We start from the raw sequence: 24621 nt of genomic DNA, 5'->3' as shown, positions 1-24621 counted from the left end.
TGTAAAATAATTACTCCAGTAAAGTCTAGATACCCAAAATTTCTACTTAAGTAAGGTAACAAAGTATTTGTACTTCGTTACTTGACACTTCTGACGTTATTTTAGACTGAATCAAGCTGTCAGCTAGCAGTTAGCCAAATTAGCTGTTAGCTACACTAGCGTTAGCTTCCCGGTGGAGGCTAACAATTCTCGTAATACATCAATGAGGATAATGGCAGACCGCTACAACTATGACAAATCGTACAGTGTCGTAAATCCCATGGAGGTATTAAGAGAACTCGTAAAAAACAAGATTTTTTATCATCTTGGGCATGCGCAGAATGGATCGTGAAGGCAGCACGGATTGTGTACCGACAAAGGCACATCCCCACCCTCCACCTTGCCCCCCCTCTCTCCTCCTCAATAGCATTTAAAGCTACAGACACAAAAATGGCACGTCCTGAGGAAAGCTCATTGTGGGACTGGCTCTAGTGGCTGTAATTCTGCACCAAGGATGAATTTTGGGAAAGAGACTTCAGATACAGTATTAGGGGACCACTAAGGTCTATATAAAAGCATCCAAAGAGCAGCATGTCATGGGACCTTTAAGATTGGTCCTCACTATGAGTCCTACCTTTTAAAACTCAAGTACTCTCTGCAGGACTTTTACTTGTATTGGTGTATTTTCAATTACTTTCCAGGAATGGTATTAACAGGAATCTATCTATCTATCTATCTATCTATCTATCTATCTATCTATCTATCTATCTATCTATCTATCTATCTATCTATCTATCTATCTATCTATCTATGGCAGTGAATTGAAGACTTTTTTTTATTAAGGAGGTACAAAGTAAGTACAAAACATTGCAACAAGTATTTAAGCAGTGGCACAATTTTGAGGACAGCTACTTGGACTTAGAGTGTTTGCATTTCCTGCTACTTTATACTTTATACTAAATATTGTAATTTTTACTCCACTACATTTATTTGATATCTTCATTTAGGCTACTTTGCAGATCCAGATTAATAATACAAAATTTCATCAACAAATTAAATGATTATGTATTATTATGACTTTATTGATCCATTCACAAGCTACCTGTCAGTATAAGCTAGTAAAAAGCTGCAACAAAGTAATGTGTATTTCAATGCATCAATAATTATAATTCAATAATATAATTACAATATTATGAAACGTGCCATTCTGCATTAGGAATAATTTGGTACTTAAAATTTGGATGCTAGTACTTTTGTACTTTTACTGTACTTGTACTTGTAACAGAATATTTCTACACTGTGGTGGTATTGCTAATTTTATTTAAGTAAAAAGCTGAGTACTTCTTCCACCACTGTTTAAAAGTGACTTTGAATGGGGTGTAGGCATGGATGTATTCAGAGAAGGAGAAGAAGGGTGTAGGTGGATCTGGGATCTGGGATCATTCAGACCACTTGGGGGACTCGGGTATCCCAGTCGCAGATCAGGAGGAGGAGCCTCGGTGGAGGAAGTAACTCCACAGCTTGGCTGTGTGTGAATGTGTGTGTATCTGTGTGGAGCACTTCCATAGTGAGTGTCGCTAACCACTGGATTGTTAAAACGACAAGCAAAAGACATCCTCAGGAGGAAACCACACGCGGACTCGCTCTCGAGGATTAGTTTTTGTATTTCTCCCACCATCGGTACAGGTTAAAGCCGTGCAACCGGTCCAGAAGCGAGCATTATGCATTCAGACTGCAGGCTGCTATGGGCAGAGCGGTAATGGTGGGCAGGGGACCGACAGGGGCCGGGGTTCTCGTCCTGTCGATTCTCATCATTCTCACCACGGAAGGCTGTCGAGCGCAGAAAGGTTGGTGCCACACAGCTGCGGTGACAACTGGAGGAGCACAGTGTGTAACAACCGCAGCGACATGCGGCCATGCTGGTTTTTAAAGCGTGAACACGGATGTTTGAGGTGTTTAGAGATGGTCGTAAGGCAACGGTACATTGTTATTGTCCTCCAAACTTAAAACCTACCTTACATGGCCGTGTGTACGTGGAGTTCCGCTTAGTTTACACCGATTGCCGCCGCCCGTCTCTGTGAAAGACGGGTGTAGTAAAACCAGGCAAACCGGTTCTAAAAAAAAAAATTGAGCTTGTGAAGGAATAACGGCTGCTTGGTTAATCAGTTGCCTGCTGAATTAACGTGTGACTTTAAGTGATTTGTTAAACGTTTAAATTCACAGTCTATCACTTATTTGCGTTTCCCGATAAGATCGCTACCTTTTAAATTGCCTGCTTTTTTTTAAATGGAGTCTGGGTTTAAGAGACAACAGCACACTTAGGAGCTTTAGGCCTTTTTTTCTCGTTCCAGGTAGCCCATTTTATACCCAATATACCGTGAACTTACTACTACAATCACGGCAAGCTCAATGTGTTTGGTTGTTGTCGGTTTATTTTACACCACGTTGCATCTAAATACGAATATTTAGTAGGGTTTTTTTTTGAGCCCACAGCCAACCTCAGGTGGTGAGAGATTGGGGGTGGGGTAGCAGTGGGGGTATGACTGTAAACACGTGGACACCGTAACTAAATTCTACATGAATTATAACTGAGGTTTTTGCACATGAAGTATCTCGTGGTATTTTGTGTGATGACATAAATCTTCTGAGTAGGTCTGACTGATGATGAAACAGTAGGGTAGATTTTAGTTGTATTCTGGTGGTTTGTTTTTCAATAACAACAACAACACCAGGAAGGTAATCTAAACTCCTGCGAATGCCATGCAGTTGCTCAGTATATGTGAGTCATAGCTGAGGGAAGCAGCTTTGTTTTTGTCCTGTCCATCTGGATATTGTCCACTGAGAGGCTCTTGCATAACTCCAGGCCCACAGAACATCCACTTAGCACCATGAAGCGTGACTTAGTGTTATCATAAGAGTCCACAGCATCAAAACACACAATGTCTCAACTTTCTGACAGTTCAGAGGACACAAAAGCAAACGTAGCCTTTAAAAATGTCTACGGTCATACTTTTTATGGTAAAATTGAATTTAAGATGTGTTAAATCATCTTAACCGTTAAGTATGTGGTATGACTAATTCTTTCAGCTCCAATCCAAAGCAATTTACAGTTGTCTCCCGCCACATTCACAGTCAATTGGAGGTTGTGTGTCTTGCTCAATGACTCTGCAAAACAAGAGTTGAACCACCAACTCTGATTTATGGCTGAAATCGCTCTGATCACCTCCGCTATAGTTGCCCCAAATTTCACATTTAACAGATGGAAAGGCCAATTTTAGTGAAAGCCAACTACATTTTACTATAATTATTTGTTGTACATAAACAAATCCGCAAATATACAAAGCTGTGTCAAAGAACAGAAAGTAACGCTTGGATTTATTACACTGCCTAATCCCTGAAGGAATATGTCCCCTAGTGTGACAGTGTGGCTCAATGATGTTGTTTTTGACAACAATGGAGGTCTATGGCTACACATGGATCAATTAATTGTTGGTTTTGGTCTTTTCATGTGAATTGTTGACAATAAGATGAATAAAGAACCGCTCCAGCCGCATACTCAAACCCTCTGCTAGTAGACACTGCATTTGAATGAAAGGCTAATGAACAGTGTTTCAAATTACATATCTTTGATGATTATTTGTCTCATAAATCTTGAGTTAAACGAAACCCTTCTGGTTCGTCTTTCCTGTTTCCACCCTGTGTGTGCTTTTATTAGCGGTATCCTTTCCCCCCTCCCCTGAAACTCAGTGTTTTTGTTGTCCTGCAGGTGATGGCTGTGGCCCCAGTGTACTTGGCCCGAGCAGTGGGACTCTGTCCTCTCTGGGTTACCCGGGGACATACCCAAACAACACAGTGTGTGAGTGGGAGATCAGCGTGCCCCGTGGCAACAGGGTCCACTTTCACTTCGCCGAGCTGGACATAGAAGACAGCGACTGCCAGGTCAACTACCTCCGCCTCTACAACGGCATCGGACCCGAGAGGAGTGAGATTGGTGAGAGTGACGACCAGATACTAGACTGGACTTGAACTGAAGGGGGGACGGGGGGGGCATTTCTTTCATAAACCGACAAAATTTAACATTCACACTTTTTTTTTTCATTCTTTACACAAATACCAATTGCAACCCTCTCTAGGATGACTTTCTTTTCACTCTGCCTTCAAGTATGGGCGCTCAGAACTACTATACACACAACCACAACCTGCCCCATAGCCATCTCCCAATCTGTATGCATATCATTAGCTTCTTCACTGTCTATGTTTACATGCACAGAAGGAATCCACTTATGTCAGGAAATTGGAGAACGTATTACTATTTACTATTATACGTATTTACTGTGAAACCTGCCTTACATAGAGGTGTAAACAGACTTCTTCCATGACCCCAAACATGCTTTTGAGCCAAGGTTGTAATAATTATAATTGTATTAAAGATATAGACTGTGCAGCCTGAAGAGATACTTAACAGATCTTAACAAATAGCTCCAGTTAAGCTGTGGAAGCAGACTTCCAGGAAGAGTTTATTATTATAATTTTCAGCATTAGTCAGACTGTGCATTTTTGAGTTAACCTAATTAATTGAGTTTCATAAGCCTATATTGCTTGCATAATTTTCAGATGCCATAGAGCAGGATGTGTTTTTTCTTTTTTAATTTTCGCTAAACATTCAAATATTTTGGATACAAGGGCAAAGAGAAAATCATTGCTTTCACCTCTTTGCACTGTTTTCACGGTAATACTTTCTCTGTCCAAAGTATTTGTTTACACAATCACTTTAAAAAAAAAATCAAGCGGCTTCAGAAAGTTGACGGTACCGGGTTACTCGAGTGCACGTAAACGCAATCAAAGACATAGGCCACATGATTAAGCCTACAGTCACAATTGATCTCATGCCAGAATGCTGCAGGGCACACTTCCAATAAGAGTTGCTTGTCATAAAGATTAAGCTAAAGATTAGACCTACAGATGCACAGTTTAATCCAAAACAAGCTGTGGATGAGGAAAGATGTCCCCTTCAATAAATTGGGGAAAATGTTTGATCTGATTTCTGCAGGGACAATCTTAATTCACTTTGAGTCTGTTTCAGGTGATTTGAATGAATAAAATAGCAAAAATATATATTTCTTGAAATGCTCAAGGGGTAAAAGTACACTCTAGGGTATCTGCAGGATTTGAAAAATGAAAAAACATGGAATTTAGGAATTTAGTTTCCTCAAAAGGCCTTACAAGGTATTAAAAAGTCATGCATTGTGACAAAAGTCTTGTAAATGTACTCTTGCCTGCCATTAGCCCAGTTAGTTACACCAACCACTAAACAAGGATTCTTTAGACACTAAAACCTAATATAGCTTTTTGTTTCGTTCGATTTGTTGTTGTTTATGTTAATAGGCTTAAACTAAATAAGCTTGTATAACCAGACGCTCTTTTCTGTTCTGTTCCTGTGTCTCATCCTGTGCTTTTTAATAGTGAAGTACTGCGGTTTGGGTCTGAATGTAAAGGAGCTGATTGAGTCCACTGGCAACCAGGTCACTGTCCAGTTCATGAGTGGGACCCACCACACCGGACGTGGATTCTACCTGTCCTACTCCACCACCGAACACACAGGTAACAAGTTCTCAGCTCACTCCACCTGTCTGTGTGTCTTCTGTAGGTCCCAGCCTGTTGGGCTGGGGTAATGGCGAGCTTATTTACGTTTCTCTTTTGGCCCTTGGTATAAGAGCTGTTTTGGAAACTGTTTGTTTCATTCTGCACCACCTCCATAGTTTTGTCTCTCCATACGTCAGCTTTGGATTCAGTAAAAAAAAACACTCTTGTCTGTAGATTGCCCACTGTGCAGTTGGGGGTTTTCTGAAGGTTCGTAGTCGAAGGATTTGTAGAAGTTCCTGCATCCATGCTTCAACCTGTACTAGGATGTTTTTTTCCCAAGTTGAAACCTCTACTATGTGCTCTTATTTGGTAACATAAGTGTACTTTAGGTCTTATTTCTTATATGTGTGGTGGTATTACAGTGGCCTGAGGTGAAACGTAAAAGAAATCATACTGACATGTAGCAGGTATTGTTTACAATCCTGACAGAAATGTTTTTTTTTTTTTTTAAGGTGAGATGAAGAGTGAAAACTGTAAACTTCTCTCTCTGTTTGGGATCTGTTTGTCTTGACTGCATCTTGGATCAGGTCTAGTTATTCTTGGGTAAATTAGGATCAGGTCTGACTGTCCTCAAGTTCCCTTTGGATGAATTCCATTCAATACAACTTTATTAATCACAAAGACAATTTGATTTAGGCATCTCTTTTTGATTTAGGCAATTACTCAATGCATGTTTGTTTTAAGTAGGTTTTCCTTTGGTCCGTTTTGACCCCTGAGAATCTCTAACCCACATTTCAGGAAACACAGCATGATGTGTTTTCATAAAATGCTTTTGTATTTTTGTTTAGTTAATGTTTTGTCTAGTGTTGCTGTTCTTACATGTCGGGGCCAACATAAACTACTGGATCCAAGATGATCTACGTTTCCAATTATCCTGTTAGCAAACAGTGTCTGCAGCTCATAATAAAAAAAAAAAAAAAAAAAAAAGGAGTAAGAGTTTAAAGATGACTTGAGTTGAATGGAGAATCGTGTCTGCAGCTCTGTGATAACCGTGCTCAAATAAGAGGAGCATTTACACCGTGGTGTTTGCTCGCCATTGCAGATTGTATTTAAACACACAGAAGAGATAAAGAGCTGGTCTGATGTGAATGGTATTTTCTAATCATCCACATATCTGGAAGTCCAGCTGCAGTGTGCAGGGTCATCATTCGAGTGGGCATTGGCCATCCTCTCAAATGATCGTTTCCTCCCCTTTTTAATGTGGGAACAGATGGTATTAAATACAGACGGGTGGCACCAGCAGATGTGATTATATAACCTCTACTCAACCGTCAATGTGTCTGAGTCTGGGTTTTGTCACATTGCAGTTTTACAGACCTACATGTCTAAGTGAAAATGGTGAATTATTTTATTGTTACTGTATTTGTGATTTTAGTAGTTTTTTTTACTTTTGGTAAAAGATAGCAGAGAGGGATAGAGGAGAACGAGGACAGCATGAAGCCATTTGAGAAGAACAGGAACAAGAGGAAGTGAAAGTAATTGAGAGAAATGGAAAGTAATAATATTTTGTGGTTTTATATTAAGACTAGAAGCTGTTAACCTTTCTCTATTGTGATATCATAGTATTGAAGGAGTGTGTTATGAAGCCCCTCTCAGACACACACCCCTTTTTAAGTTGATCTGATGGCAAATGAACTTGTTTGTCTCGTGTGTATCACCGCCTTTTACCTACAAGTCACATTTGGCAGAAACATTTCCCTATAACTTTCAACACATCTTAAGTCTGAATTGAATTTCGACAGATTAACACCTTGTTGCGCCTTCCAAGATCACTGTAGTACTTATTATCTCACTCACTATGTCTTATGCACAAAGAAAATAAAACGATACATTTTGATAAACTAACGAGACAATTTTAAGTTCTTTAGGAGGAACTTCTCATATCAGATCAGTCCTATAATAAAAAGATATTGAATTCACAAAAATATAGACCAGAGAAAAGCAGCAACATTTCACGTTTGATAAGCTGGAACGAGAAAATCTGGGCATTTGTTTTCTTGAGTAATCACTGGAATGAATAATCAGCCATCAAACTGGGACCTACAGATGACACACAGATCTCTCTGAAGCCACAGTACACTTAATATAAACTGCCAATGCATCATCTGAGTTTTGGTACGTTTTACAAAGACAAACGGCAGACTTCTCTAATCAGTGTTTCATGTCTTTACACAGAGGACCTCAGAGGACCTTTTGCTTAAATAAAACACAGTGGGGAAAATGGTTGATGTCAGATATGATCAAACTATAAGTCAAGTCTCTTTCTTATCGCCACCAAACGTTTGTACATGGCAGCTTCATAATTGATGTTTAGACATAAATCTGCAAGCACAAGAATATTGTAGCTACTGTAATGTTATAGTCTGAACTAGATTCTCGAATGCATTTTATCTTAAATAAGAATGTTGTAACTATGTGATTGTAATTTTAGAAGGACATGCTTTGTCATGTGGAACATTTTCAGATAAACAGACAATTGAAGCCACAAGAAGAGGGAGGGCAGTGACGTGTGTGCAGCAGAGTAATATTTTTGTCTGTGTGGTCATCTCAGTATGACTGAATTACATTGAAAACAACAAACAACTGATGTGTGTTTTTTGACGAGCGTGGGAGGACAGTTTGCACAGCTAAGTAAATCCGTCACCATGGCGACTTGCGGTGGTTAGGGGGGTATTAGTCAGTTTGACTCACTGGTTGGTTTCCCAGATAAATGGTCCTTTTGATAATGTGGTGGAGACTCACCGAGACTGACCACCGCCGCAGGGGTTACATAGAGTTTCCAGCAGCCCACATCATCCTGTTGGACATATGTGGTGTGTCTCATCACTGACTACGTTTAGATGCACAGAATATTACGTTTTGTGCCCTTACTCCAAAAAAGACGATATTCCGACTAAGCTGTTTAGATGATTCATGAAAATTTATATTCTACTAATAATTCCTGTTTACGTGCAGGCATGCGAAATAGAATTATTTCAGAGTTTTTAAACTGGTGGCGGACTCGTTTGAACCGTGTGAACACAGGCTCCCTCTTTCATTTCTTTAACCACCTTCTTGAAAAGGTTGGTGATGCAATGTTTGTGCATATCCAAAAACCTGTCTATATCCAAGTCTTTTCATAATGTTTAAAAGTAGCCGTGTTTCTCCTACCGAACAGAAATGTCGGCTTTTCTTTTGCAAACTGTTGGCTAGTTGGTTTGTGTACAACAACCATAGCAACGCACAGAGCTGACCATAAGCTGTAAACAAGCAAAAGGCTGTAAACTGTTGCAAACTTCGGTAAAATGCCTGATTGAGATGTATATTCCGAATGCGCTGCATACATGTCCAAAGAATGCTTCTAAAACCTGAATAATACCGGCATATCCCACATGTCTTACTAAAATGCTATATTCAGGAAAAAAAGGCCTTATTGGATTATTATTATTTATTACAGTAAATCAATTACACATTGGACCTTTTTAAGCAAAAATGGTAAAATAAATAAATAAATTAAAAGCCAAACCTTTTTTCAAATGTGAGGACTTTCTGCATTTCACTGATTTATGTTGAATATCTTTGTGTTTTGGTTTTTCCCTATTTAGTGACATTTTATAGTCACCAGATTAATTTATAATTGAATTAATAATGAAAATAATCGTTAGTTGCTGCCCTAGTTGGAAGAATTACTTTCAATTAAGCTAATTGTAAAATCCTTCTGTGGGACAATCTGCCCAATTTTGACGACTGCTCTCCAGTGTACGAAGTGCACTTCCCTTAGTGCGCGATTTGAGACACACTACATTACTTTATGCACCGGGAGAGTGAGGCAGATAGCTGGCTAAATTACCATTAGATTAGTCGTCCATCTATACAGTTAACGTTACTGATGAATTTGTGGGTTAGCCCAGAGTTGTTAACCGTGGTCAAAACAATCATACTAAAAATAACTGAGCGTGTTGAACAATGTCGTAATCTTATGTTACCCACCAAGAATTTGCTAACATTATAGACCAAGCATTAGCATTAGCTACTTGTCAACCAGCACCTTTTTATAGTAGGCACCAAAGCACTTTTCCTCTTCAGTCCTCCTACAGGTTGGAAGCGGAATAGTCCTTTACCATTATTCTTATGTCTCATTTGAACGAGTTGATGAACCACTGAAACGATTTTGGAAACACTATTTTAAGGTACAAAAGAATCTTTGGTGTTGGATCGATCGATATTGAAATCAATCAATATCAATAAATAATAGGGGTTCACGATTCAGAAAATGTCACGATTTGATATTGATTTTCAGGCTAAATTTTTGATTCAAAAACGATTCTCGATTTAAAAATAAAAAAAAACTATTCACAGTATGTAAATGTAGTTACTTTTCCCATGTGATTGCAGTAGACATGCAAGTAAAAAAAACATTAGATTTTTTTTTATTTTTTTTTAATAAAAAATATGAATAGATTTTTGGAATTCTATTAATCGATTTTGAATCGGTAGAGCTTGAATCACAGTTCAAATGTGAATTGATTTTTTTGCACACCCCTTTAAATAAGGTCTCTGTTGTATTACTGCGTTGCAGAGTGGCATGTAATCAATGACAAAACAACGCCATGTGGCAGAAAAAAAAGTTGTATTATGTTTACTGAGTATAAACATAATAGAATCAAGGTTTGTATCGAATCGTTGGTCAAAAATCGTGATACGAACCGAATCGTGTGTTTGGTGTATCGTTACAGCCCTAAAAATGAATTCCCTGGAAGGGTTGGAGGTTGTTGTGCTGCCAGAGAGAGAGAAACCGATAGAGAAGGGGGGGGGAGGGGTTAGCAGGAGCGTGCAGAGAAACTTGTTCTGACACTGTTTGTTTGTCTTTTGCAGATCTAATCACCTGCCTGGACAAAGGGACTGATTTCCCCGAGGCAGAGTTCAGGTAAATAACGTTTTGCTTTGTGCAATTTGTGCAGTGATCAAGCCGTCCGATATATTCATTGTGTCTCTCTCTCTTTCTTCTTAGTAAATACTGTCCAGCAGGCTGCTTGACATCTACCGAGGAGATTTCTGGAACTATACCTAATGGATACAGAGAGGTGAGCACATACAGTATGCATGTGTTTTTCTTTTTGTGGTGTCCTCTGCATTGAATTTCCAGGTGAGTCACGGTGCCCTGTGGTCTCCTGCTGTTTGGTCACGGTTACCCCACAGGATCCACCAGACTGTCAGCATTTGCTTACTCATGTTTTCATGGCTTTGCTCCATTACTTTTGTCTTTTTGCCGCCATCCATTACTTTGCTGCAAGTCTGCACATCTTTCCGTTTGATTCCTCTTTTTCTTCCTTGTGTAAACGTGCCTCTGGTCCATGGTATGCGAGTCCTGGACTGATGACCTCACAGCACCCCCGCTGCACGTGAGGTCATGGGCGCCGAGTCTCTGGCTGATGACTTCATGCTCGGAGCTCTGGGTTTTGTTGAAGGGAAAGAGGGAGGGAGGGGTGTTGCTGGCTGATGGGAGGACAGGGAGGAGCGTTGGGGTGTGCTTCAGGGAGTGAGGTGCCCCACAGGAACAGAGGAGGGGCAGGGTCAGCGGGTGAAAGGGAGGTGAGATAATAGTTTGGCCGAAAATAATAAGCCTCTAATCCAGTCCAGCTGCAAGAGGGCGCTGAGCAGAGCTGTGTGTTGAGTGTGCGAGACAAAAAGCTGGAGAGTGAGTCAGTGTGAAGGATAAGCTGCATCTTACTTTTTTTTTTTTATTTATTTATTTTTTTTAATCTGGTGTTTTCTTACTGTGAGCCATGTACTGTTTTCTATATTTCCACATATACGTTTCATGTGTGTTAGTGTGGTTTCCTCTGTCGCAGGCAGGGTGCAGCGGTTTTGGGACAAAGGTGTGTGTCTGTGTGTGTGTGTGTGTGTGTGTGTGTACCTCCATGGGTCACCAGAGTTTTCCCACAATCTTGTCAGCTGTGAATTCCAGTGTGGGTCTTTTCCAGTAATAAAATTCCACCTCACTCAACCAGCTGTTCACGGGAAGAAAATCATGACCAGAGTGGAATTGGAGGTTTTTTTTTTGGTCCATTTTTCAGTGATGTGGCAGCAGGTTTGGACAGGAATGCAGCCAGCAGTGAATCATTAGTCAGTGCCCCTCAGTATCCTCTCTACAGAGAAGTGACATCATGCTGACTCATCTTTTTTTTTTTCAAATTTCTTTTTTTTTTATCTGCCACTGTCTGAAGGTTAAGAGCCCGTTCTTTGTAATCACACTGACAGCACTGCCTGTTCCCGCACAAGCTTACCTGCAAACGCTCTTAGTGTTTTAGGAACTCTGCAGCTTCACCTGCATTTTCCACCACAGATACTTAGCTCCAGTTTTGATTTCCACAAAAAAAATCTTTATGCGCTGAATATTTTAACTAAAAAAATCCAGAGGTATCACTCCTGAAGGGTTAGGGGTGGACGATGATGATCAATATCGATATTGGATATATATGCTATGGTACCTTTTTCTGTAAAATAGTTTGGCTGTACTACAGTTAGTTATTGTCAACATACACTGATACCAGTACATCTATTATCTGGAAGCTAATATAGCTGGCAGATTTATTGGTCTAGCTCTGAAGATAACCAGACGAGAATGACTGGTTCGGCGAATTTTAGCTCATTGAATTCAGATCAAGCTGCTGTAGTTAATGCAAAAATGGTATGGGATCCAATATGATCATTAAGCAGTCCTGACTGATTTACAACTTTGCCCACAATGGTCTAACACCCTCCCACATGCATGTTTAGCATTCACTCAGGCTGCAAAAGTAAGCACTGGTATCAACATTTGGACTTGGGGTGGGACTTTCTTGTAATGTTGTTGATATTAAAGCAAAGTTAAGCTTTTTGGCGATAACCCTTCCTACTCTGGTACGTCTTACACAAAGTATATTACAAAGAGCAACACAGTGACCGTGTTGTTTTGCCTCGTGCAAAAAGTGTTTTAATCAAAGTTGTGTCTTTTCAGTCTAATTTGCCTAATATTCCCAGTTTGTCAGTCGTGGGGGAAATAATTGGCTTTAGTTTGTTGTAATGGAAATAGGAAAGTGCATAACCAGCATACCTTAATCTCATCTCATCTTTCCGTTCATTCTGCAGTCCTCTCCTGTGTGTGTGGCAGCCGTCCATGCAGGTGTGGTGTCCAACGCTGTGGGAGGGAGGATCAGCGTGGTCAGCAGCAAAGGCATCCCTCACTACGAGGCCACACTGGCTAACAATGTCACTTCCACTGGGTAGGAGAGTGTTAGTTGTGAATCTTAGATCAGTTAGAATCATATGTTTATAAAAAAAAAACGCAAAGTCATATTGTGAAAAATACTTTTTTTAAATTATTATTATTATTTTTAAGGAGTCAAAATCCAGGCAATTTTCAATGATTATTAATATAAAGTCTCAGGTGTGATCTATGTTCCTCTTATTCACTTTTCTCCTCAGAGGAACTTTGTCAAACAGCCTCTTCACCTTCAAGACCAAAGGCGAGTTTTCTTCTTTTCTGAAGCACCATCTGGAGCTGTAATAATTTTGTCCTGTAAATGAAATTATTACTGTCAGCATCTGTAATTTATAATTGAGTGTAAATCTGGCTGTAATGTCCTAATGTCTGTTATTTTTATTAGTCTGCAGCAAAAAATCTGCTGTTTTTTTTTGCAGCATTTGTAAAAAAAAATTAGAAATGCTCACAGTTCAAATTTGATTGAGGTTATAATCTGACTCGAAATTTCTAATGCAGCTAAAGGAATTACATACAAACTTTTAAAATATATTAATGAATGCCTTTTTAAATCTTTCAGTTTCCTAAACATTTTCTAGTGTTATAATGATGGCCTCTCTGTGCTTGCAGGCTGCTATGGAACGCTTGGTTTAGAGTCTGGTGGCGTTGCGGATACTCAGCTGTCTGCTTCGTCTGTGTGGGAGTGGAACAACATCATTGGTCAGCACAGTGAGTGGGCGCCATCAGGGGCACGGCTTAAAAAGGAGGGGCTGCCCTGGGCATCTTCTCAGAATGACCAGCAACAGTGGCTGCAGGTCGATCTCAAGAGGGAGAAGAGGATCAAAGGTACACTACATACTGTACATTCATAGTCAAACAATCTCACTGAAATTACTAAACATTAAAACCACTTTCTTTTAAATTGACTGTAAGCCTGAATAAGGCTCTCTAGCAAATGCTCCCTTATGTTATACCACACCTATAATGATTTTTAGTCGTGTTAGCAGCATGACTCTAGGGATGTTAAGGTCAGTAGGTCAGGCCACTACTATGGTCCAGACTGAACTATCTCAACAACTATAAGATGGATTGTCATCATGAAATTATGAACAGACATTGATGGTGCCCAGAGGAAGAATTCTTATGAATTTGGTCACCCCCTGACTTTTCCTCTAGTGCCACCAGCAGGTTATTTTTGGCTTTTAGTGCAACATATGAACAACTATTGAATGGACTGGCATTACATTTGTTCAATACTTGACCAAAAACCTGGGCTTTGTGCTAATAAGCACATGTTAGCATGCTAACATGCCAAACTAAGATAGTACAATGGCAAACATTACACCTGCATCAGCATGTTAGCATGCTGACATTAGCATTTAGCACAGTGGCTAAGTACAGCCTCACAGATTCACAAGCAAAGCGTTTCAACTTTAAGTGGAGCCAACTGTGCATTATCTTAATGTTCCTACTGTCCGATCTAGGTATCATCACCACTGGCTCCACCCTACGAGAATACCAGTACTATGTTACAGCCTACCGGGTCGTGCACAGTAACGATGGCCAGCAGTGGTACATCTACAGGGAAGCAAATTCTACACAAGACAAGGTAACACAAGCACCAAATCAATAAACCCCATTGGCGCAACAATTACGTCACAGGCTTTTAGTTTGTTTTCCTTCAAATTAGTGCAAATGGACTAAAATATGTCCCTGTAGAAGGCTGCAGGGGCTCCTACTTGGACTGTTTCCATAGCAACTGGTATTGACTAAGAGATGTTTATGGCAGGAAATGATAGCAGTCAGTGGTGAGTTAAGTGCTGTGGTAGACAAGCCAGGACACATGGGTATTAATAATAAATGGATATGGATTTAGTGGCTGGGTTGTTAGGATGGAACTGCTGTCTACGAGCTGCTTTCTGCTGGGATTCTCACAGGCTCTTATTGTGTGGAGGAAAATAGTTATTAGCTTGCCAAGTTGGAAAATGATCACCTTATAGTGCATTTGTTTGTCTGAAACAAGAGCTGCTCTGCTGAACTTTCTTTTTTCTAACTACTACTACTGGGCTACAGTTTTGTTTAAATCTTTGGCACAATTAAGATAGTTTTCTCTCTTTTTACATTAGATTTTCCAAGGCAACATTAACTACCTGCATGAGGTGAGGAATAACTTCATTCCCCCAATTGAGGCCCGGTATGTGAGGATAAATCCAACCCTATGGCACCAGAGAATTGCTCTTAAGTTGGAGTTGCTTGGCTGCCCAATGAATGCAGGTAGGTGGAAATGGTTGCTTTGTAGATAAACAAATAATCCCTACAAAGAGAATTATAAGTTCCTACTGAATTCTAACTTTTCTGTCCTAAAAATGTTTTTTGACAGGTTGGCCGAAACCAGAGCCGAGGTCAAGGATGCCCACCTCTCGTCATACTCCACCTCCTGTGGGTACAAAACGCCCCCCTCACCTTGGCCAAACCACACACACCCCAGACATCAGAAACACCACTATGCCTCCTCACACTGACAAAGGTGAGTCGTATTTTTTATTTACAAAAAGCGTGTTTGATCCCTAATAGAGACATTTGTCATCTGATGTTTATTGTCATATTTCTGCTGCTAGATGTGGCGATGGCAGCAATTCTGGTGCCTGTGTTGGTCATGGTTCTGACTGCTCTCCTCTTGATTGTGGTTTGTGCTTGGCACTGGAGGAACAGGTATGCCTTTTCATTATCACGCAAATAAAAAAATCCCTTTGAAAACTTGAGTTTGACATTATTTTTCTCTCTTCGTAGGAAAAAAAGTTCTGAAGGAACATATGATCTCCCTCACTGGGACCGCACAGGTATGTAATCTGTCTGCCGCACAGGCCTTTAGGTCTGTATGAATTTCGCTGGTGTAACTCACTGTGTATCTCACTGTGCTTCGGCTGCAGACTGGTGGAAAAGCATGAAGCAGCTGTTGCCCTCCAAGATGGTGGAGACCGAGGATTCAGTTCGGTACAGCAGCAGTGAGGTGGGCCGGCTAACAGGGAGAGGTGCCGTACCCAGGCTACATGCTGAACCTGCAGGTAAATACTGTACATTGTGACTGTTCAAGTCACAGTGTTCGCCTTTGACTCTTTTCCTGCTTCCAACGTTAGCTACATGATTGCTGGATATACCAAACTTACTTTTCTTCACTTTCCTGGAGCACGAGTGGATAGCTGAAAAGAACATTGCGACTGTTGTGTGGAATAAGGTTGCCGAAAAAAGGCCCTACGCTTTTCATTGTCTATTATTTCGCTAAGAAGAAACTCAATAAAAAGCCATTTGCCAACACTGTATAGTATTAAGTTGCTGTGAGCTGCAGCCTACATTCACCACTTCTAAACAGAGGCAGAACATAACATTGGGTTAATTAAGTCTACTGCTAACTTACAACACTAATAACATTACTGTCGCCAAACCTCTCTCTCTCTCTCTCTCTCTCTCTCTCTCTCTCTCTCTCTGTCTCTGTCTCTCTCTCTCTCTGTCTCTCTCTCTCTCTGTCTCTCTCTCTCTCTCTCTGTCTCTCTGTGTGTGTCTCTCTCTGTGTGCATACACACACACAGTCCGGTTCTGGTGGTTGATGAACGCATCATTGTAATATTCTGTGATTACATTCTGAATCTGCAACGTTCTCTGTCCGTGGAGTTGCATATTAAGTGGTTTGGGGTCCTTCTGTTAGTAATTTTGGGGTACAATTTGGTTTTGAAGATTTGACAATTTGGTTTTCTACAAGCAGCAATACCACAGGCCAAGCAATCGACCTGTTCCATTATGGCACATTTTCAACTGGTACTGTACTAGTTCCTTTTAATATGACATTACAGCCATCAATTTGCATAGTCTCGCATTGCCAGACCTTCCTAAACAACGCTGCAGAGGAGGGTCTGGCTAGTCCACAAAGCATTCTGGGATTGGTAGAAAAAAGTGCTCTGATTTATTGGCATTTCTTTAAACCAATCACAATCGTCATGGGCGGTGCTAAGCGCCGCACGGAGCCCCAGTGCTGCTGCAAAATACCCTCGGGAAGAAACTTGTTTTGGTGTAACATTCAAAGGTTGTTTTAGTCGTGCAACAGAAAACTCCGATTGGACAGATAGTCTAGCTAGCTGTCTGTTTTAACCCTGCAGAGATCTGAGGAACAGTTAACCATAGTCCTCAGAAATCTACCAGAGTTTAAAATTCCAACACAAAGAAAGCGGAATGAAACGGACATCCATCCGAAAAGAGTATAGACTAACTTATGCATACAAAATTGCCTGAAAACAAGGAATGTCGTACAACTGTTTTAATTTGTTTGACGTGGCTAGTTTTTGAGGTAAACACCAGTAATATTTATGTTGACTGAAAATCTTCTATGAGGAAGGAAATGCAAAGTAATGTTTCTCCACAGAGTACCTTTTGCCTAACTAGTAACTGATGAGCAAAGGTAAGAATTCTCTAAAAAGATCTAGCTTTGATATTACAACCTAACACTAGCTTAAGTTTATTGTTTACTGTTATGTTATAGCGTGATTTTAAAAAAATAAATGAAAACCTGGATATATGTTAAGTTTGGCATCTGTGATACAAACAATACAGGGACCTGTTCATCAAAACATTGCTTTGCAGTGCAGGAGTAGCCACAACCTCAGTGAGGTACCTTCTTTATGGTAAAACCATGGATGTTTTTGGGCACGATGCTGAGTGTTTGTAACCTATAAACTGTTAGATTATTAATTATTAATACACTATGACATGCTCTTTTTTTTTTTCCAGAATATGCTCAGCCCCTGGTGAGTGGAGTTACGACTTTAGGTGCCCGGTCAACCTTTAAACCAGACGAGGGGCCTGACCCAGGATACTCCGATCCCGACCTGTACGACGCTCCCATCTCACCAGACGTGTACCACGCTTATGCAGAACCCTTACCAGCCTCGGGATCTGAATACGCCACACCCATAGTGGTTGATATGGGATGCCACCCATCAGGGGGCTCCTCTTTGAACCAGCCCTCCACGGTGTGTAGTTTCATGGGTGCCGGGCCGGCCTGCCTGCTCACACGGACAGACAGTAGCCATTCAGGGAGGACGGCTTATGATACACCCAAGAATGCCACTGGACAGGTCACACCCACTGAGGATCTGACCTATCAGGTACCTCAGAGTAGCACTCAGAAGCCAACGGGAAAGAGCTGAAGAGCCTGGATGCACATAGCCTTAATCTGCCCCAACACAACCCAACGGACAAAGATAGAGGGTTGTTAACTGAGGAGGAGGAGGAGGAGGAGGAGGAGGAGGAGGTGTGAACCTGTGAGCCCTGGAGCTTGGGCTCCAGTCTTGAATCAACACTACCTTAGCTTTAGATTCATCTGGAGATGTCTGTATTGCCTAAACGATTCTGCATGGCCACAATCTGCTTGTGTAGTGCCATTACAGTCCTATCACTGAAACCACATAGATGAATGTGTTAGCGGCAGATGTGAGAAAGCGGGAGGTGGAGGGATGGATTGACGGAGGGAGGATGGAAAGGAGAAAGCTGACTACTAATTGATAAAGACTTTGTCCCTGTTCTGTGATCCTTAGTAGTTCTTGCATTTTGTTAAACTGTGATTTCCATTATTTTTCTGTTACATACCGAACCAACTGAAATGTACCTGATGATTTACATTCATCAACTCTAAAGGGTTCTCTTAGGGAATTAACTGCATGTTGCGTTAAGTACCCCACATCCACAGTCAATGAATTCCTCCTTTCTAGAGAAACTCTAGTTTTCCATGGTACGTTTTTGTCTTACTTTGTATAAAAAGCATGACTTGAAATTGTGTATAGTTCTAGTAATCCCATTACTGCAAACCTCTCAGATGATTTACTGATATTTATTTTTATTTCACATCCTGCTGATGAGGAGAAACTCTTATTGAAACTAGCCCACCACTACCCTTACTCATTACACATCAAAGAATTGTGGTTGCACTGTCGTGGACACCTTAATGACAATAAGTAGTTTTTGTTTTTAACCTTGTCAGAGATGTTGTATGTTAACTTGAAAAGGCTGATCGGGAAGATCAATCCGTTGAACTTCACAAAGAGAAGATCACTTTTTGTAATATCGAAGACCAAACGTTGCCTCTTTCCGTTTATGCAATGTTGATTCACAACAGAAGCAACTTTCCCAATTGTGACAACAGTGCAAGTTTAGCCAAATAAACATTAAAGCAGTCTTAATGTAGGAAAAAAAAATCTCCTAGCAAACAAAAAGGTACAGAGAAAAGAGGTAAATGGGTTAATCTGTTACAGCTGATCATTTCATAGTTTCCTGCGTGTTTGTCCTGAACTTTAAGATGTTATGCGTGCATCATGGTGATTGTCTCGTGTTTAATGGGTGTTTGATCTGTCCTAACTGCATTTGAGTGTTCCTTTCTTGTATCAATGTGCATCAACATCTGTACGTGTAGTAAGCTGTTTCAATAATTCAGTCCTGTGTGTTTTAGTTTTATTTCTCGGACAGGTTTTGATGCGGCTTATAGTTGTATTATAGGATGTGTTCAGTCATTGTCTGGAGCACCAGTTAGACTGCATTCCTTTCCTGTCCCACCTGTGGTACAAATTTGACCAAACACTCTGCCACACCGTGGCAGCAGTGCAGATGGAGAAAAATGGAACAAGCTGCTTTATAACTTTACAGAATAGCAACCTCCCCTGGTTGAAGGTGTTATTCACACAGCTGTGCCACCGATTGTGCTCAATAACCAAGGCGATCTCCATCAGTTTTGGTGCTCCCTGGTCACAGAGGGATTGTGTTTTATGTGGCTCTCACTGATTGTATATAGAGAAATAAAGAGTTTTTAAAAAGGAAATGTTTTATTACTATCTTCAGCTGTTGTCATAACAAAATATTACAGGCATGTAAGCATACAGATGTTAGCACAGAGCTGCTAGCATGGCTGTAGACTCTTATGCTATTAAACAATCATTTTTGGCACTGGCTTGCCATTGTCTGTAATAACAACCCCTATCCACAAATTACAACTTGGCTTAAGAATCAGAATTACAGGGTCCGTCTGACAGTTGGTGTTCTGTAGTTTATTTTTTATAAAAAGTTTCGTTTTTCCACTTAGCATTCATTGAAACAGGAAATACAGCCTTAACACCACAGTGACTGCATTTTAGTTCATTCTTAATGTAATAATTATGTTAAAATAATTACAGTGCATGATATCTATTTAAAGAATGCAAAGGTTCAATAAAATGATCAAAGAAAACTTGAAGCCTGTGCTAACACCCCTAGCTTCCAGTGTGTTCTTCAGAGCAACATCACAAAACAAACATTTTTAAATGATAGGGAGTCATTTTCCTTATGTCAAACTTAATTCTTCATTGGTTCTCCAACACATGAATTTGCTTTAACCATTCTCCTTCATGTGCTTGTACCAATGTTCTTCTCCAAAGTAGCACAACAATTATTTTCAGGTGCTTGCGAGATTTTCACTCCTCAGCCTCCCAGTGCACGTCTAACCCCTTCATTCTTCCATTCTTTTTCCATTTTTCCCAAACTTCCACCATGCCACAGTGAGAAGGATGGCTATCAATAGGATCAGGCAGCTGGTTACGAGGTAAGCAACGGGCAGGAAATGGTTCTGACCTCCAAACCAGGTCAGTGTGGTCAGCACCACTTCCTTTCTGCCTTGGAAGTACTGCACAGGGAAGTCTGGAAAGGGAGATGTCAAGGCTGAAAATAGGTGATCACAAAGAGAAGCTCAATGGCAAATAGCCAGCCTGTTGTCTTAAAAAAGTCCCTGTGTTAAACTGTTTATTAGCAGATAAGACAGAAAAAACTAATGCACACAATAGGACACATGCCCACACCAAAGTTCCCATGAAATACATCTCTGATAGCAGTCAAAGGATACTGTAGGATATGTTGATGGTGTAATTCCCTGCTGGCAGACCCTTAGTAAAGGGCTGGCTGGCTCTGTATAAAACCCCATAGAGCTTCTTGAAGTTGGGGAAGGCTGCCTCTCTCATCCACACGATCAGGTCATCATTGATGAAGCCGTTGTTGGTCGGGTCGAGGGGATCAAGCTCGTACACAGGCTTTTGCCAGTACAGAGGCTGTGCTGTGCCTACGTAGCAATCACAAATCAGACATTATGAATGATACTGGTTTTTATACCATTTTTTTGTGTTTCATTAAAAAGGTTTTAACCTTCAAATACTTGAGCCAGGGTCATGTTGTCATTCTTTGGGTTGCGGTACTTGACATTTTTGTCCGTGTACCAGGTGATGCCCTTCCGTAACAGAGGGACCCGAATTGAAGGACCACTGGAACCATGGTAGGTCAGAGTGAAGGAGTCTGGGAGAAAAGATGCGAGTTAAGAGTCCAGTGTGAGTGGAAATAAAATGGAGGATGGATGCGATAATTGATGGGTGTGTTATGAGTGGTGCTTACCATTGAAGATGCTGTTGGCCACAGCCCCACAGGGGGCAATGGGGAGACCATTTTGGTTTTTCGTAAATGGCTCGCAGTATGAACTCGGGTTCTAGTCAGGAAACAAGGTTAATGGTGAAACTCGAGAAGATAATTTCATAATACAATTTTACATTTAATAAAGTAGTGTACAGTTTATTTTTTTTAATACTTTTAAAAAAGTAAGAGAAAAACTGTACTCTTTACTCCACATTTAGGACAGCTGTAGTTTGTAATTACGTTCAAGATTCAGGTTTTACATGGAAAACGTGATCAGTTTACAATATATGATTTTTAATATAATATACTACCCAACAGTATATAAAGTTGGTAAAATTAGCTTCATCTCCTCCAACTACAAGTTGAACAAGCTATTAACACAATCATTTATCAGTAATAATTAAACAATATTAGCACTAAGGGGTCATTCTGTTGCATAAATGCTACTTTTACTTCTGATACTCCAAGTACACCTTGCTGTTAATACTTATGTACTTTTACTTGCGTAAGATTAAAGACTTTTATACATTATAGTATTTCTACTTTAACTTAAGTAAAATACAGTACTTCCTCCACCACGTCATCAAAAGGCCAACAAATCAGTGTACTATTTCAGTTTCAGACAAGCCATCTGAGGGCATTTATTGTCGGTATTTTATGTCGACATAAAATACTGACCGTAAATAATGAGTCTAAAAAATGTTATTGTGATAAAATAAAGCTACCTTTAAGTTTGTCTTCCTACCAACCATCTGTCCGTCATCTCTGGAGTCCATGTATCTGCGGAGGTTCTGATGGAAGTTTTGGAGGCCATAGTAGAAAAAGACATCTCCCTGGAACAGCAGCAGGACACATACCATCAGCAGAGATGTGCTTGTCAGGCTGAATTCAGTCTTTGACTGACTTTAATATTTACAGGATGGACTAGAAATCAAAGCACTGCAAATGGAGCTTGGATATCAAGTGTGAAAGTTAATACTTGACCTTGGAATATAGCAGTTTTACAGAATAATCTTAATTTAAACATCCCATGACATGGTGCTCTTTGGATGCTTTTATATAGGCCTTAATGGTCCCCTAATACTGTATCTGAAGTCTCTTTCCCATAATTCAGCCATGGTGCAGAATTGTTATGACCTCATAAGGAGCCAGATTCCAGATCGGCCCATCTGAGCTTTCATTTTCTCAAAGGTAGAGCAGGATACCCAGGGCTATGTTTACGCATATCACCATTTCTAGCCACTGGGGGACCATAGGCAGGCTGGGGGAACTCATATTAATGTTAAAAAACCTAATAAAGTGAAATTGTTATGCCATGAGACCTTTAAGGTCCTCTTAGAAGCTTTTTCTGAGCTTTCAACCATACTTAGATTACTAGGTGTCTAGCAAAGGCTTGCAAGTGAACCGAAAGTTGATATTGCTTTGTCACACTGTGTTGTCAAACTTACCTTCAATGCTTTCTTAATGGGAAACACAACTGTGCAGGTGCAGGTTTGGGCTGCATTGCTCACATTTTTACGCTTTTCAAAACATATGTCACATGTCCCCGCCTCTGTGTAGTCCAGCTGAAAAGACAGGCGAGAGTTAAAGATTAGAATAAATTGCAAATAAACTGTTCCTGTTTACTGAACTCAAAACACACCCTTGGATCTTTCCTCTCTTTGTCACTCCCTTTTTTTATTGCACACAAGGGCATTCGGTCTCTTCCACCCACCCACACACTCTCTTTGTGTATTAAACTACAAATATTTCCACAAAAGAAATACTAAATAAGCAAGTGCAATTTTCAGAAACAACCACACTAACCTTTATTTCCTGTGTGCTCTGCACTGTAAGAAGCAGCCATACTCCCAGCAGCATACATATCAAAGCCATTAAGTAGAAGAAGGGCAGCACAGTGTTCGCTGTTAGCATGGGAGACCATGCAGGTAACCTCTGCTGTTTGAAAGCGGAGTTGTCTGGCCTCCGAGCCAAGGGCCCAGACTTGCCCTTCACTTTGCCCATGAGAGGGACCTTCGGTTACGGACAGAAGAGGAACTTGTAACAGCTGGAGATCCAGAAAGTGTGTCAGAGAATGCGCTGCTCTATCTTCTCTTCCGGTTCTTTTTTTCAGCGATATCTCCCTGCGCACACACACATATATATGAACACACAAACACTCTGCTTGCCAAGAGATTTTCCCAGCAGGCCTTGCAGGGCGGGGGGAGACTGCTGTGGCCTGTTACTTATTAACCACAATCCTTTACTTAACTACCTCTTTCTGATACTTCCATTTTTCTTTGTGGTTACATTGTGCTTCCTTCCTACAAGACAAACACAGGTTCCTTTTTATTCACGTTAACAAGACACAGACGTGTATTTTATACCTTTATTCTAATTTGCTGTCGGAGATAATCTGTTGGTTTCGATCCCCCTTCGTGCTGCATCCCACCCTTTATCAAATGATGTGATGATAAATGGGACTTCCTAGTGGGCAAGTAAACTCATGACCTCACATTGTCAGTAGGAGGGACTTCCCAGGGTCAGATTAAACAAACAAAAGGATGCAGGTTTCATTCCAAGTCCGTTTATTCAAGCCATTACAGTGGGACATCGCGATGGACAACAGCGAACAAACAACACCGTACACTTGACACGGCCTCTGAAAATAGTAAACGCACAGCACAAATTTCCCACTGACACAAAGGAAAAACAAACAGGATGAGGCCCCTCAGCATGTAGTGAGGAACATCAAGGTGTCATGTGGATTATCAGCCCACAGCAATGTGCAGTTAAAATAGTCCAATTTTGATTTTGTCTTCTTTACAACCATTCAGGATACCACTCTCCAGCAGCTTCATAAAGTCCAGTTTGACCTGAAATAGACATGTAAATATGACATATAACATGTTCAGACATGATTTAAAACCTATAAAACATACTCTGCTTTGAATAATAGTTTGCATTGGATATGGTTTTTCCACAAATAAGCTCAATCACTTTTTTAGAAATCTACCCCTCCTTCCTCATTGAATAATCCAAATTATATGAATATGCAAATATAAATCATTTAAAATAAATGTAACTTCTGAACACAAGACGTGATTTACTTAACTGTAAAGTCCATTCTCAGTGTATGTGTGGTGGAAGTTTGCATATTGGACCATGGTTGGCCTTTAAAGTACATAAGTAGAAGTAAAGTATAAAGTAGCATAACATGGAATTACCCAAGTGAAGTACAAGAACCTCAAAATTGTACTTAAATACAGTACTTGAGTAAATGTATTTAGTTACATTCCACCACTGATTAAAAGGAGTCATGGTAAACA

General features: G+C 40.4%; 3 protein-coding genes across 5 annotated transcripts in view; 1 reads left to right on the top strand and 2 right to left on the bottom strand.

Annotated features, from left to right (window-relative positions):
• The first annotated feature begins 1449 nt into the window (after positions 1 to 1449).
• dcbld2 (discoidin, CUB and LCCL domain containing 2) lies at positions 1450 to 19703 on the top strand. The gene is made up of 15 exons (XM_039817739.1): positions 1450 to 1826; positions 3746 to 3970; positions 5443 to 5580; positions 10477 to 10528; positions 10613 to 10685; positions 12733 to 12866; positions 13069 to 13109; positions 13475 to 13690; positions 14329 to 14453; positions 14971 to 15118; positions 15225 to 15371; positions 15463 to 15556; positions 15635 to 15684; positions 15775 to 15909; positions 17624 to 19703. The coding sequence occupies exons 1-15, from the start codon at positions 1724 to 1726 to the stop codon at positions 18040 to 18042; spliced, it is 2100 nt and encodes a 699-aa protein (XP_039673673.1). The 5' UTR covers positions 1450 to 1723; the 3' UTR covers positions 18043 to 19703.
• On the bottom strand, positions 19689 to 23472 carry tmem30c (transmembrane protein 30C). Its single transcript, XM_039817741.1, has 7 exons — positions 23120 to 23472; positions 22762 to 22878; positions 22039 to 22146; positions 21296 to 21386; positions 21053 to 21199; positions 20757 to 20969; positions 19689 to 20554 (listed from the first exon to the last, which is right to left on the bottom strand). Exons 1-7 carry the CDS (start codon positions 23315 to 23317, stop codon positions 20367 to 20369), a joined length of 1062 nt encoding a protein of 353 aa, XP_039673675.1. The 5' UTR covers positions 23318 to 23472; the 3' UTR covers positions 19689 to 20366.
• A 391-nt stretch (positions 23473 to 23863) lies between these two features.
• The window catches only part of cmss1 (cms1 ribosomal small subunit homolog), a 41417-nt gene continuing 40659 nt past the window's right edge, over positions 23864 to 24621 (bottom strand). For all 3 annotated transcript variants that reach the window (XM_039817744.1, XM_039817743.1, XM_039817745.1), the window contains exon 10: positions 23864 to 24168. In XM_039817744.1, coding sequence (XP_039673678.1) covers positions 24085 to 24168 — 84 coding nt within the window. In that variant the 3' untranslated portion in view covers positions 23864 to 24084. The remainder of the gene's footprint in view (positions 24169 to 24621) is intronic.

This window comes from Perca fluviatilis, chromosome 12 (assembly GCF_010015445.1).
Source record: "Perca fluviatilis chromosome 12, GENO_Pfluv_1.0, whole genome shotgun sequence".
Lineage (NCBI taxonomy): Eukaryota > Metazoa > Chordata > Actinopteri > Perciformes > Percidae > Perca > Perca fluviatilis.
Note: the sequence above shows the minus strand (reverse complement) of the source record. Positions and strands in the feature narration are given on the sequence as shown.

Coding starts and splice junctions, on each gene's coding strand:
- dcbld2 (XM_039817739.1), top strand. CDS start 1,724: ATGGGCAGAGCGGTAATGGTGGGCAGGGGACCGACAGGGGCCGGGGTT. Junction 10,529..10,612: donor TTCCCCGAGGCAGAGTTCAG/GTAAATAACGTT, acceptor CTTTCTTCTTAG/TAAATACTGTCCAGCAGGCT. Junction 13,110..13,474: donor CTTCACCTTCAAGACCAAAG/GCGAGTTTTCTT, acceptor CTGTGCTTGCAG/GCTGCTATGGAACGCTTGGT.
- tmem30c (XM_039817741.1), bottom strand. CDS start 23,317: ATGGGCAAAGTGAAGGGCAAGTCTGGGCCCTTGGCTCGGAGGCCAGAC. Junction 22,147..22,761: donor CCATTAAGAAAGCATTGAAG/GTAAGTTTGACA, acceptor CTGCTGTTCCAG/GGAGATGTCTTTTTCTACTA. Junction 20,970..21,052: donor CCTGGCTCAAGTATTTGAAG/GTTAAAACCTTT, acceptor ATTGCTACGTAG/GCACAGCACAGCCTCTGTAC.